Source organism: Somniosus microcephalus, chromosome 6, assembly GCF_052327205.1.
Source record: "Somniosus microcephalus isolate GS21.2 chromosome 6, FLI_Smic_1.0, whole genome shotgun sequence".
NCBI lineage: Eukaryota > Metazoa > Chordata > Chondrichthyes > Squaliformes > Somniosidae > Somniosus > Somniosus microcephalus.
The window spans coordinates 5,449,925-5,462,135 of NC_140992.1; the positions used below are offsets into that span (position 1 = coordinate 5,449,925).

Below are 12,211 nucleotides of genomic sequence, written 5' to 3' on the forward strand. Positions count from 1 at the left end.
AAGCCAAGAAGCCAAATGTTTGCATATCTGTAGCTAAAGAGAGATGGGTACCTCTACAGTGTACAGCTGGTATAGACATGGGCTGTTCAGCACTGAGAATCAGTCCTCATTAAACAGGTTCGTTCGTCAATCGATTTCACAACTGTCAGCATTTACTATGCCACTGTCATCCGATCAGGCAGGCCGTCCCGCTGTCAATGATACAACATAAGGATCATCACTTTGATGAATACCAGTACCTGAGCACGAGGAACAAAATCTAGCCAAGCGCAATTCCTTTCAGCACGCACGTGTAATAACTACAATTCGAAAGCTGCCAGGCATTTAAGTCTGCATCCTGCAAAAGCAAATGGACAGGACGCGAAAATTGGAAGGTATTTACCAAAAAAAATCCAAATTAAACCCATTTTATAATTCGAACCGATGAATGAATCTACAGAAAGTCCCAATCTGCCATTGTCTGCACAATATATTACTGTCCTGTTTAATTTCTCGGAACTTCCCACTGGAACTTCCCCATCACTGGTGAATGAGAATTCTGTTGGATTCGACTTTCGATTTCCAATATCAGGACCTGGTTCAAATCAAATTCACTAGGTAATTAACTAATGACAGGATTGTTCTTAATTCCACAAATTGCAGGGTGAGTAATTCCAGTCATGATGGTCCTCACAGCTCCATCTCAAGTTATTGAACATCATCATATTGTCTTCCGAATTCAGTATCAGAGTGAGTAACGGAACCTAAAAAATTAGACGACATAGTGAGCTGATTATAGATAATGTAGTTTCCAAAATAATGAGCTCAGCTATCACATCGTCTGTTTATGAGTCTACCCAACTCCAATTGGTTTGCTCTCAGTCCATCTCATCACTCTACATTTGCAATCAGCTATCGCTCACTTGACACAAGGATTCACGATATTTTAATTGGGATACTTCATTGATATTTATAATTGATCCCAATAAATTCGCAGTAAATACATCTAAATAATGGCCCTTTGTAACTAATCATGGGTTTAATTTAGAGGACAATGCAAGGTGTGGGGTAAATAATGTGTTCTGTAGATAGGCGATGCTGAATTGCTTTCTTTCTATTTTTGAGTGCTGAAGCCATGACACTGATTTACTCTCCTTTCTATAAGGTGAAGTTATAACACGTTTAACGTATCGGATGTACGGGTGCAGTTTTTTTCTGAGCCCGATTTCAATGAGGCCGATGTCAATTCAACCACCTAACACAAGGGACATTGGAGTCTCGACACTGATACCGACAGAATGTTATATCTCTAGTTTTATACTACGCAAAACGTCTAAATGATATTTACAAATCGTTTCAGCTGCATGATTTCCACAGTAACGTCTCTTTAGTCCAAGATTAGCTAATTATCAGCTATCTGCCAGTGTAATTATCGGCCTTCGATCACAATGCAGACAGGTAGCTGAGTAAATTCGGTCTAATAACTGCTTCAGATCCACAGCTAAAGAGTGTAACGCCCCTCGAACATTACAGTCAGTGTGCTTCAGTGGATGATACAATCAATTCTTAACATACACTTTTTGCATAGTGTTCGTGTTAATTAATCAGTCCGCACGAAAACCAGTCCATCGTTAGATAACTGTGTGTTTGTAAAGTGTCTGAGTATGACTGTGATAGATTACTTCATTTTATCTCGATCTGCGTCGCGGCGGGCGGCGTGTGACACGTTCTCAAATTGTCCTAACCTTCCATATTTATATCTTCACTTTCATGTAAATCGCTGTCAAGATAATATTCCAACTTGTCCGCTGAATTGATAGAGTGCGAATCTAATAACGAAACACAATATAATCTTAAAATACAAATAATTCTCAAAATGCACGGTAACATTTGCATCAAAGTTAAAGATAATTACCGGGTCCTCCCCCAAACTCCTGTATCTCTATCTCCTCATAAACTGGCTCAGGGAATCCATTCGTTGAAGGTTGTCTGTTTCTGCCACCTGTAATACCAAGAGCAGGAGAATATCGGGTGACCGAGAGTCGAGAGTTATTTATATCTCTATTTCCTCGTTTCCTCTTTCCAACTCTCATTACTACTTTCTGGCAATAATCGGTTACTTGGAATATGATATATCAGCGTAATTCCCCTTCCCATGTCCCGGAAGAGCGCTACACCACTCAAGAACTCTCTCGCTCTATTTTGCACAATATGACCACTAGGGGTCGGCACAGAATCGACAGCTGGCATGATGTTATGGCCGGAACTACAGTTCTAACAGGAAACATGTCTAATAGTCCTGACAGTATTCTCCTGCCTGTGGGACTCGACTTCCTCTGGCAGATGTTGGCGAGGCAAACGGCTCAGTATCCTGCTGAGGTAATGAAAGGTATTGGCGTATCTTTTGCGGAGCTCCATTTGGCCTTCTCCCGACCACCACACCACCGCCACCGCCCCCCGCCCGCCTCCACACCCCGGGATCCTCCCGATCTGAGGAGGGTCCTGGCTGGTCCATCACTGCCAACTTCCTGGGAGTGTATCTGTGTTCGGGAACCCCATGGGTGTATTTCGAGGAAATCGAGGCGGCAAAGCCTTACTCGAACTAATGGACCGGTGCCGCTTGCAGGTGCAGATCCACTTACGAACTCGCTGGAAGTCGCGGGGCAAGGGTCAGAGCCAGGGACATAACATTAAGCATTTTCGCCCCTTATCCATGCAAAGCACCAGGGAACTTAACATTTCTCAGGTGCTACGAAGAGGGAAATCAGCCGTTTCGTGTTGTGTCAAATCAGCTCTGGTCAGGGATGCCAGTATCATTGATTTTGGAAGCGGACGTTTGATCGGTTTGGCTGCTTGCCCCATGTGGTAAACCACTTTTATCGTTACACTATAGTTATCACTGTTGTATTGTTATCACCGTTATCACTGTTGTATCACGATACGAGGTCGCCTCTTGTCGCGCTGTTATACCTGGGCTGACCACCTCCGACTCCGCCCATGGCTCCACCTACCTGCCCAGGTATAAAGGTAGTCGACTGGCTGGTATTCCTCCTTGTTGGACCCGATCACCCACGAGGGTGGGCTCTGTTATTTAGTCAATAAAAACCTTTAGTTACGTTCCTAACTCGTCGCTTTTTATTGGACGAATTGATAGGTATATCAATTTTATTGACTAAATTTTAAAGATGTCTACTACTGGCCAGCCAGAAGCCCTCCCAGAAGCACAGCCACACCAGCCGGCTTGGCTGCAAGCCCTCAAACCACCGTACCTGGATCTAAACCCACAGGCAGCAAACGCAGCCCTCAACTTCAAACACTGGCTGGACTGCTTCGAATCCTACCTGGAAGAATCCGGCGCCCCGCAGAGATCCAAACTAAGACTTCTGAACGCCCAAGCGAGCCCGAGAGTATACGCACTCATACAGGACACGACTACGTACAAGGCCGCTATCAACCTACTGAAACAGCAGTACCACAGCCCGGTAAATTACATGTACACCAGGCACCTCCTAAGATCCCGCCCGCAACAGCCAGGAGAGTCTGTAGCTGAATTTTTACGGGCGCTAAGAGCACTCGGCAGGAACTGTGACTTTAAAGCGGTGACGGCTGTTGAAAATACGGAAGATAATATCCGCGATGCCTTTGTGAAAGGCCTACGGTCCGACTACTCACGGCAAAGACTGCTTGAAGCTAAAGACCTCGACCTGGACAAAGCTGAAGCCCTCGCTCTCTCCCTGGAGGTGGCCCATCAGGACCAGGAGGCGTTTTCCAGGTACTGCTCGCGACCCTGGGACTCGGGCCCGACCCCTACCGCAATACCCTTCGCAGCGCCGCCCCCGGGACCTACCTCAGCGTCGGCGTCCCGGACCCGACCGGGCCCGCCACCCCCGGTACCGGCTCCGACATCGGGCACCCGCGATCGGGCCGCCGGCTGCTTCTTTTGCGGCCAGGAGAAGCACCCGAGGTCGCGCTGCCCAGCCAGGAACTCTACCTGCACAACCTGCAGGAAGAAAGGCCATTTCTCTAAGGCCTGCAGGAGCGGATCTTCAGAGGCCAGCAGTGCCTCATGCGAACTGTGGGGGCGGCCATCTTCTTTCACGGCAACTGAGGCCAGTATCCCCACACGTGAGTCATGGGGGCGGCCATCTTTGATCAAGGCAACCGACCCCAATAGTGCCTCATGTGAGTTATGGGGGCAGCCATCTTCTCCGCCATTTTGTCCTACCTCGTGGGAGACGCCATTTTACCCACCACGCACGACTGCCACCGGGCCCCCGGACCCGACGACTGCCTCGCCCGCAGACGACAACGACTCGCTTACCTACACGCTAGCCTCCGTCACTCTGGATCAAGCCCGCCCACACCACCTGTCCAAGTCGATGATGGACATCAAAGTAAATGGCCACGCCACGACCTGCCTGTTCGACAGCGGAAGCACGGAGAGCTTCATCCACCCAGACACGGTGAGCCACTACTCCCTCCCTGTCCTGCCAACGCGCAACCGAATCTCGATGGCATCGAGGTCCCACGCCACGGACATTAGCGGCTACTGTGCTGTGACCTTGTCGGTTAAGGGTACAGAGTATAAAAACTTTAAACTCCTCGTCCTCCCCCAGCTCTGCGCTGCCGTCCTACTAGGGCTGGACTTCCAATCCCACCTCCAAAGTGTAACCCTAGCATACGGTGGACCCCTCCCCCCACTCACAGTCGACAACCAGCGAAGGTTAAACCGCCCACCGCGTAACACCTGCAGCCTATCCACCCTCAAGGTGCCGCCACCTTCCCTGTTCGCTAACCTCACCCCCGACTGCAAACCCGTCGCTACCAAGAGCAGGCGGTACAGCGCTGGGGACAGAGCTTTCATTAGCTCTGAGGTGCAGCGTCTCCTGAAGGAGGGCATCATCGAGGGGAGCAACAGCCCCTGGCGTGCCCAGGTCGTGGTCGTTAAGACCGGCGATAAAAATCGCCTGGTCATCGACTACAGCCAGACCATAAACAGATACACCCAGCTGGACGCATACCCCCTTCCCCGCATATCTGACATGGTCAATCAGATTGCACAATACCGCGTATTCTCGACCATCGACCTTAAGTCGGCCTACCACCAACTCCCTATCCACCCCGAGGACCGCCAGTACACCGCCTTCGAGGCGAATGGGCGCCTATACCACTTCCTTAGGGTCCCCTTCGGTGTCACCAACGGGGTCTCGGTCTTCCAAAGGGAGATGGACCGGATGGTTGACCAGAACGGACTGCAGGCCACATTCTCCTACCTAGATAACGTCACCATCTGCGGCCGCGACCGGCAGGACCACGACGTGAATCTGGAGAAATTCCTCCGTACAGCCCAACGGCTGAACCTCACCTACAATAAGGAGAAATGTGTGTTTAACACCTCGCGCCTTGCCATCCTTGGCTGTGTAGTAGAGAACGGACTCATCGGCCCCGACCCCGAAAGAATGCGCCCCCTCATGGAGCTACCCCTCCCCCACTGCCCTAAGGCACTTAAGAGAACCCTGGGGCTCTTCGCCTACTATGCCCAATGGGTGCCCAATTATGCGGACAAAGCCAGACCCCTCATGAAGTCCACATCCTTCCCCCTTACGGAGGAAGCGTGCGCAGCCTTCTCCCTCATTAAGGGAGACATTGCCAAGGCCACTATGCACGCAGTGGATGAGTCCATCCCCTTCCAAGTCGAGAGCGATGCATCCGACTTCGCCCTAGCCGCCACCCTTAACCAGGAGGGGAGACCGGTGGCCTTCTTCTCAAGGACCCTACAGGGCCCTGAGATCCGACACTCGTCGGTCGAGAAGGAGGCCCAGGCGATTGTGGAGGCGGTACGACGCTGGAGGCACTACCTGGCAGGCAAACGATTTACCCTCCTTACCGACCAACGTTCGGTCGCTTTTATGTTTAATAACAAGCTGAGGGGCAAAATCAAGAATGACAAGATCTTGAGGTGGAGAATCGAGCTCTCCACCTACGATTATGATATCTTGTACCGGCCAGGTAAGCTGAACGAACCCCCCGATGCTCTGTCACGAATTACATGCGCCAGCGCGCAAAGTGATAGACTTCAGACCCTCCACAACGACCTCTGCCACCCCGGGGTCACCAGACTTTACCACTTCATTAAGGCCCGCAACCTGCCCTACTCCATCGAGGAGGTCAGGACCATAACCAGGAACTGCCAGACCTGCGCCGAGTGCAAACCGCACTTCTTTAGGCCGGACAGAGCAAGCCTGATCAAGGCCACCCGCCCCTTCGAGCGCCTGAGCATCGACTTTAAGGGGCCCCTCCCGTCCTCTGACCGTAATGTGTACTTCCTCAACATTGTTGATGAGTACTCCCGTTTCCCCTTTGCCTTCCCCTGCCCAGACATGACCAGTACCACGGTCATTAAATGCCTGAACGACCTCTTCGCCTTGTTCGGGTTCCCAAACTATATACATAGTGACCGGGGCTCCTCTTTCATGAGCGAGGAACTCCGTCAGTTCCTACTAGCGAGAGGTATTGCAGCAAGTAGGACCACCAGCTACAACCCCCAAGGGAACGGCCAGGTGGAAAGAGAGAACGCGACGGTATGGAAGGCCGTCCTCTTAGCCTTAAAGTCTAAGGGCCTCCCAACCTCCCGCTGGCAGGAAGTCCTCCCGACAGCGCTGCACTCCATCCGGTCACTACTTTGCACTGCCGTTAACGCCACCCCCCATGAACGAATGTTTGTTTTCCCCAGGAAGTCGACTACGGGAACCACTCTACCAACCTGGCTGACCTCTCCGGGGCCCGTCTTGCTGCGAAAGCACGTGAGGGCCCATAAAACAGACCCCCTGGTCGAAAGGGTGAACCTCCTGCACGCCAACCCCCAGTACGCCTACGTGGCTTACCCAGACGGGCGGGAGGACACTGTCTCCTTACGAGACCTCGCACCCTCGGGCACTCCGGAGACACCACCTTTACCCCCCCCCACCACCCCCCCAATTCCAGCCCAGGTAGACGGCATGCCGGAACCCCACGAGCCTTCGCCGACCACGCAGACACCAGCACTAACACCGGATAATGCAGCACCGCCGCTGCGACGATCGGAGAGGCTTACGAGGCCTCCGGACAGACTGACATACCAGAACTGGTAGTACACTTCACCCCGCCGGACTCAAATCTAAACAAGGGGTGAATGTGGTAAACCACTTTTATCGTTACACTATAGTTATCACTGTTGTATTGTTATCACCGTTATCACTGTTGTATCACGATACGAGGTCGCCTCTTGTCGCGCTGTTATACCTGGGCTGACCACCTCCGACTCCGCCCATGGCTCCACCTACCTGCCCAGGTATAAAGGTAGTCGACTGGCTGGTATTCCTCCTTGTTGGACCCGATCACCCACGAGGGTGGGCTCTGTTATTTAGTCAATAAAAACCTTTAGTTACGTTCCTAACTCGTCGCTTTTTATTGGACGAATTGATAGGTATATCACCCCATAAAGAGGATCTATCCTCTCTTATATAGTCTATTTTGTTCTGCATATATTGTGCATTCCGTGGATTGACAGCCCATTCCGATAACATTTAACAATGACTAGAACAGATGAACAGTAATAGGACACACAATTTGTTCACCAAGAGTTCTCACGATTCATAAACCAACCTTTCTGGAAGATTCTCTGCAGTTCTGCGACCAAACCAATTGACACGGCAACCAAAAGTGCACCAAGAATGCAGGGGATGATGAAAATGGAGGGTCTCTGCTGCTTAAAAGGCACTGTGTACTGCTGATGGCCTGTAAACAAAAGCACTTAATAATAAGCACCTTCAGCCAGAAGTGCCGAGTGGCTGATTCATCTCGGCCTCTTCTTGAGTTCCACACCATCACAGAACTCAGTCTTCAGCCAATTTGAATCACTCCACATGATATCGAAAAAACGGCTGAGCGGACTGGATACAGCAAATGCTACAGTCACCGACAACATCCCGCATGTCGTCCTGAAGACTTGTGCTCCAGAACTAGCTGCTCATCTAGCCAAGCAGATCCAGTGCAGCTACAACACTGGCATCTATCCCACATTGAGGAAAACTGCCCAGGTATATGCTGTCCACAAAAAGCAGGACAAATCCGGCCAATTACCGCTCCATCAGTCTAATCTCAAACATCAGCAAAGTGATGGAAGTTGATATTTACAGTGCTATCAAGCGGCAATTAGTTGCTGATAACGTGCTCACCATTGCTCACTTTGGGTTCCGCAAGGACCACTCGGCTCCAGACCTCATTACAGCTTTCGACCTGAACTGGACAAAAGAGCTGAACTCCAGAAGTGAGATGAAAGTTACTGCCCTTGACATCAAAGCAGTATTTGATCGAGTACAGCATTAAGGAGACCTAGTGAAATTGAAGTCAATGGGAATGGGGGCGGGGGAGATTGACCACTAGCTGGAGTCATACCTCGCACAAAGGAAGATTAGTTTAGTTGCTGGAGGTCGATCATCTCAGCCCAGGACATCGCTGCAGGAGCTGCTAAGGTTATTGTCCTAGGCCCAACCATCTTTAGCTGCTTCATCAATGACCTACCCTCCAGCACAAGGTCAGAAGTGGGGATGTTCGCTGATGATTTCACAGTGTTCTGTTCCATTCGCGGATAAAGAAGCAGTCCATGCCCGAGGACAGTACGGCGCGGATGACATTCAGGCTAAGGCTGATATGTGACAAGTAATATTCGCACCACACAAATGCCAGGCAATGGCTGACTCGAACAAGTGTGAGTTTGAGCACCACCCCTTTACATTCAATGGCATTACCATCGACAAATGCCCCACCATCAACATCCTGAGCTTCACGATTGAACAGAAACTTAACTGGACCAGCCAAATAAATATTGTGGCTACAAGAGCAGGTCAGAGACTGGGTATTCTGCAGTCAGTGTCTCACCTCCTGACTCCCCAAAGCATTTCCACCATCTACAAGTCACAAGTAAGGAGTGAGACGGAATATTCTCCACTTGCCTGGAAGAATGCTGCACCAAAAACCCTCAAGAAACTAGACAACATCCATGACATAAGAACATAAGAAATAGGAGCAGGAGTAGGCCAATCGGCCCCTCGAGCCTGCTCCACCATTCAATAAGATCATGGCTGATCTGATCCTAACCTCAAATTTTCTATCACTGTGCATCCACCCAAACCCATGTGATCTCCCGGGAGAGGTGAAAAACCAGATAAAGAACCAATGGCCAATTTGGGAGAAAAAAATCTGTGAAATTCCTCTCCGGCCCATCTAGGCGGTCGAAAATCTTCCAGGAGATCACTCTGTCCCTATATTTGCTACAGTACTTACCTCCTGTAAAGGCGACCTCCACCCCAGCCAGGAACAGGAATAAAACCATCTCCTGAAATCTAACACAGAATTAGAACACAGTAGGAGCAGAACCAGGCTACACGGCCCCTGGGCCCACTCCACAACCCACAGGGCCATGACCATTCCGAACCTAGACTCATGTCCAATTTCCTGCCCGCTCCCCGTAACCCTTAATTCCCTTTACTTCTAGGAAACTATCTATTTCTGTTTTAAATTTATTTAATGATGTAGCTTCCACAGCTTTCTGGGGCAGCAAATTCCACAAACCGACCGCCCTCTGAGTGAAGAAGTTTCTCCTCATCTCAGTTTTGAAAGAGCAGCCCCTTATTTTAAGATTATGCCCCCTAGTTCTAGTTTCACCCATCATTGGGAACATCCTCACCGCATCCACCAGATCAAGGCCCTGCACAATCTTATATGTTTCAATAAGAGCGCCTCTCATTCTTCTGAACTCCAATGAGTAGAGTCCCAATCTACTCAACCTCTCCTCATATGACCACCCCATCATCCCAGGGATTAACCGAGTGAACCTTCTTTGTACTGACTCGAGAGCAAGTATGTCTCTTCTTAAGTATGGATACCAAAACTGTATGCAGTATTCCAGGTGCGGTCTCACCAATACCTTGTACAACTGCAGCAATACCTCCCTGTTTTTATATTCCATCCCCCTAGCAATAAAAGCCAACATTCCATTGGCCTTCTTGATCACTTGCTGCACCTGCATACTAACTTTTTGAGTTTCGCGCACCAGGACCCCCAGATCCCTTTGTACTACAGTACTTTCCAGTTTCTTGCCATTAAGATAATAATTTGCTCTATGATTTTTCCTGCCAAAGTGCATAACCTCACACTTTCCAGTATTGTATTCCATCTGCCAAATCTCTGCCCACTTACTTAGCCTGTCTATGTCCCTTTGCAGGTTTTTTATGTCCTCCTCACTCACTACTTTCCGTCCCATCTTTGTATCATCTGCAAACTTTGATATGTTACACTCGGTCCCCTCCTCCAAATTGTTAATACAGATTGTAAAGAGTTGGGGACCCAGCACTGACCCCTGCGGAAAACCACTAGTTACTGGTTGCCAATCTGAGAACGAACCATTTATGCTAACTCTCTGCTTTCTGTTAGAGAGCCAATCCTCCACCCACGCCAGAATATTACCCCCAATCCCGTGATTTTTTATCTTGAGCAATAATCTTTTGTGTGGCACCTTGTCAAATGCCTTTTGGAAGTCTAAATACACTACGTCCACTGGTTCCCCTTTATCCACCCTGTATGTTAGTTCCTCCAAAAATTCCAGCAAATTTGTCAAATATGACTTCCCCTTCATGAAACCATGCTGAGTTTGTCCTATTAAATTATGTTTATCCAAATGTCCCGTTACTGTCTCCTTAATAATGGACTCTAACATTTTACTAACCACAGATGTTAGGCTAACAGGTCTATAGTTTCCAGCCTTCTGCCTACTACCCTTTTTAAATAAGGGTGCTACATTAGCAGTTTTCCAATCTGCCGGGACCTTTGCTGAGTCCAGTGAGTTTTGGAAAATTATTACCAATGCATCCACAATCCCTACCGCTACTTCCCTCAAGACCCTAGGATGCAAGCCATCAGGTCCAGGGGATTTATCCGCCTTGAGTCCCATTATTTTACCAAGTACCACTTCCTTAGTGATTTTAATCATATTTAGTTCCTCCCCCCCTAGAGCCCCCTGTTTGTGCAGTGTTGGGATATTCCTAGTGTCCTCTACTGTAAAGACTGATACAAAATAATTGTTCAGTGTTTTTGCCATCTCCATGTTTCCCACCATTAATTTCCCGGTCTCATCCTCTAAGGGACCAACATTTACTTTAGCCACCCTTTTTCTTTTTATATAAACTTTTACTGTCTGTTGTTATATTTTTTGCTAATTTACTTTCATAATCTATCTTCCCTTTGTTAATCAATTTTTAGTTATTTTTTGCTGTCTTTTAAAGACTTCCCAATCTTCTATCCTCCCACCAGATTTCGCTACCTTGTATGCCCTTGTTTTTAGTCGGATACTATCCTTAATTACTTTACCAAGCCACGGATGGCTATCTTTTCTTTTACACCCGTTTTTCCTCAGTGGAATATATATTTTTTGGAAGTTGTAAAATAACTCCTTAAATGTACACCACTGATCACGTACCATCTTACCCTTTAATCTATTTTCCCAGTCCACTCTAATCAATTCCGCGCTCATACCTTCATAGTCTCCTTTATTCAAGCTCAGCACGCTTGTTTGAGATCCAACCTTCTCACCCTCTAATTGAATATGGAACTCAACCATGTTATGGTCACTCATTCCAAGGGGATCCTTTACTAGGACATTTTTAAATTAATCCTGTCTCATTACACAGGACCAAATCTAAGGTTGCTTGCCCCCTGGTCGGTTCAGTTACATACTGCTCAAGAAACTCATCCCTAATACACTCAATGAACTCATCCTCAAGGCTGCTCTGCCCAATTTGATTTGTCCAGTTAATATGATAATTATAATCCCCCATAATTATCGCTGTTCCCTTATTACAAGCCTCAACTATTTCCTGATTAATACTCCGTCCAACAGAGTTGCAACTGTTCGGAGGCCTATAGACTACACCCACTGGTATTCCTTATCTCCACCCAAACTGTTTCACTATCCTGCTCCTTTGACCCAATATCATTTCTCTGTATTATAGTGATTCCTTCCTTTATTAACATAGCCACCCCACCTCCTCTCCCTTCCTGCCTGTCCTTCCTGATTGTTAAATAACCTGGTATGTTTAATTCCCAGTCATGGTCACCCTGCAGCCATGCTTCTGTAATGGCCAGAAGATCATACCCATATGTCGTTATTTGTGCCATTATCTCATTCATTTTGTTA

At 48.4% G+C, this 12,211-nt stretch overlaps 1 protein-coding gene across 1 annotated transcript in view; it reads right to left on the minus strand.

Annotated features, from left to right (window-relative positions):
* Positions 1-12,211, minus strand: part of LOC147115390 (scavenger receptor cysteine-rich domain-containing protein DMBT1-like) — a 37,361-nt gene that overhangs the window by 1,190 nt on the left and 23,960 nt on the right. The window contains exons 12-14 of the mRNA XM_085989568.1: positions 7,624-7,755; positions 1,895-1,981; positions 1,725-1,808 (exon numbers count right to left, since the gene is read on the minus strand). Of these exons, the coding sequence (XP_085845694.1) occupies positions 1,725-1,808; positions 1,895-1,981; positions 7,624-7,755 (303 nt within the window). The remainder of the gene's footprint in view (positions 1-1,724; positions 1,809-1,894; positions 1,982-7,623; positions 7,756-12,211) is intronic.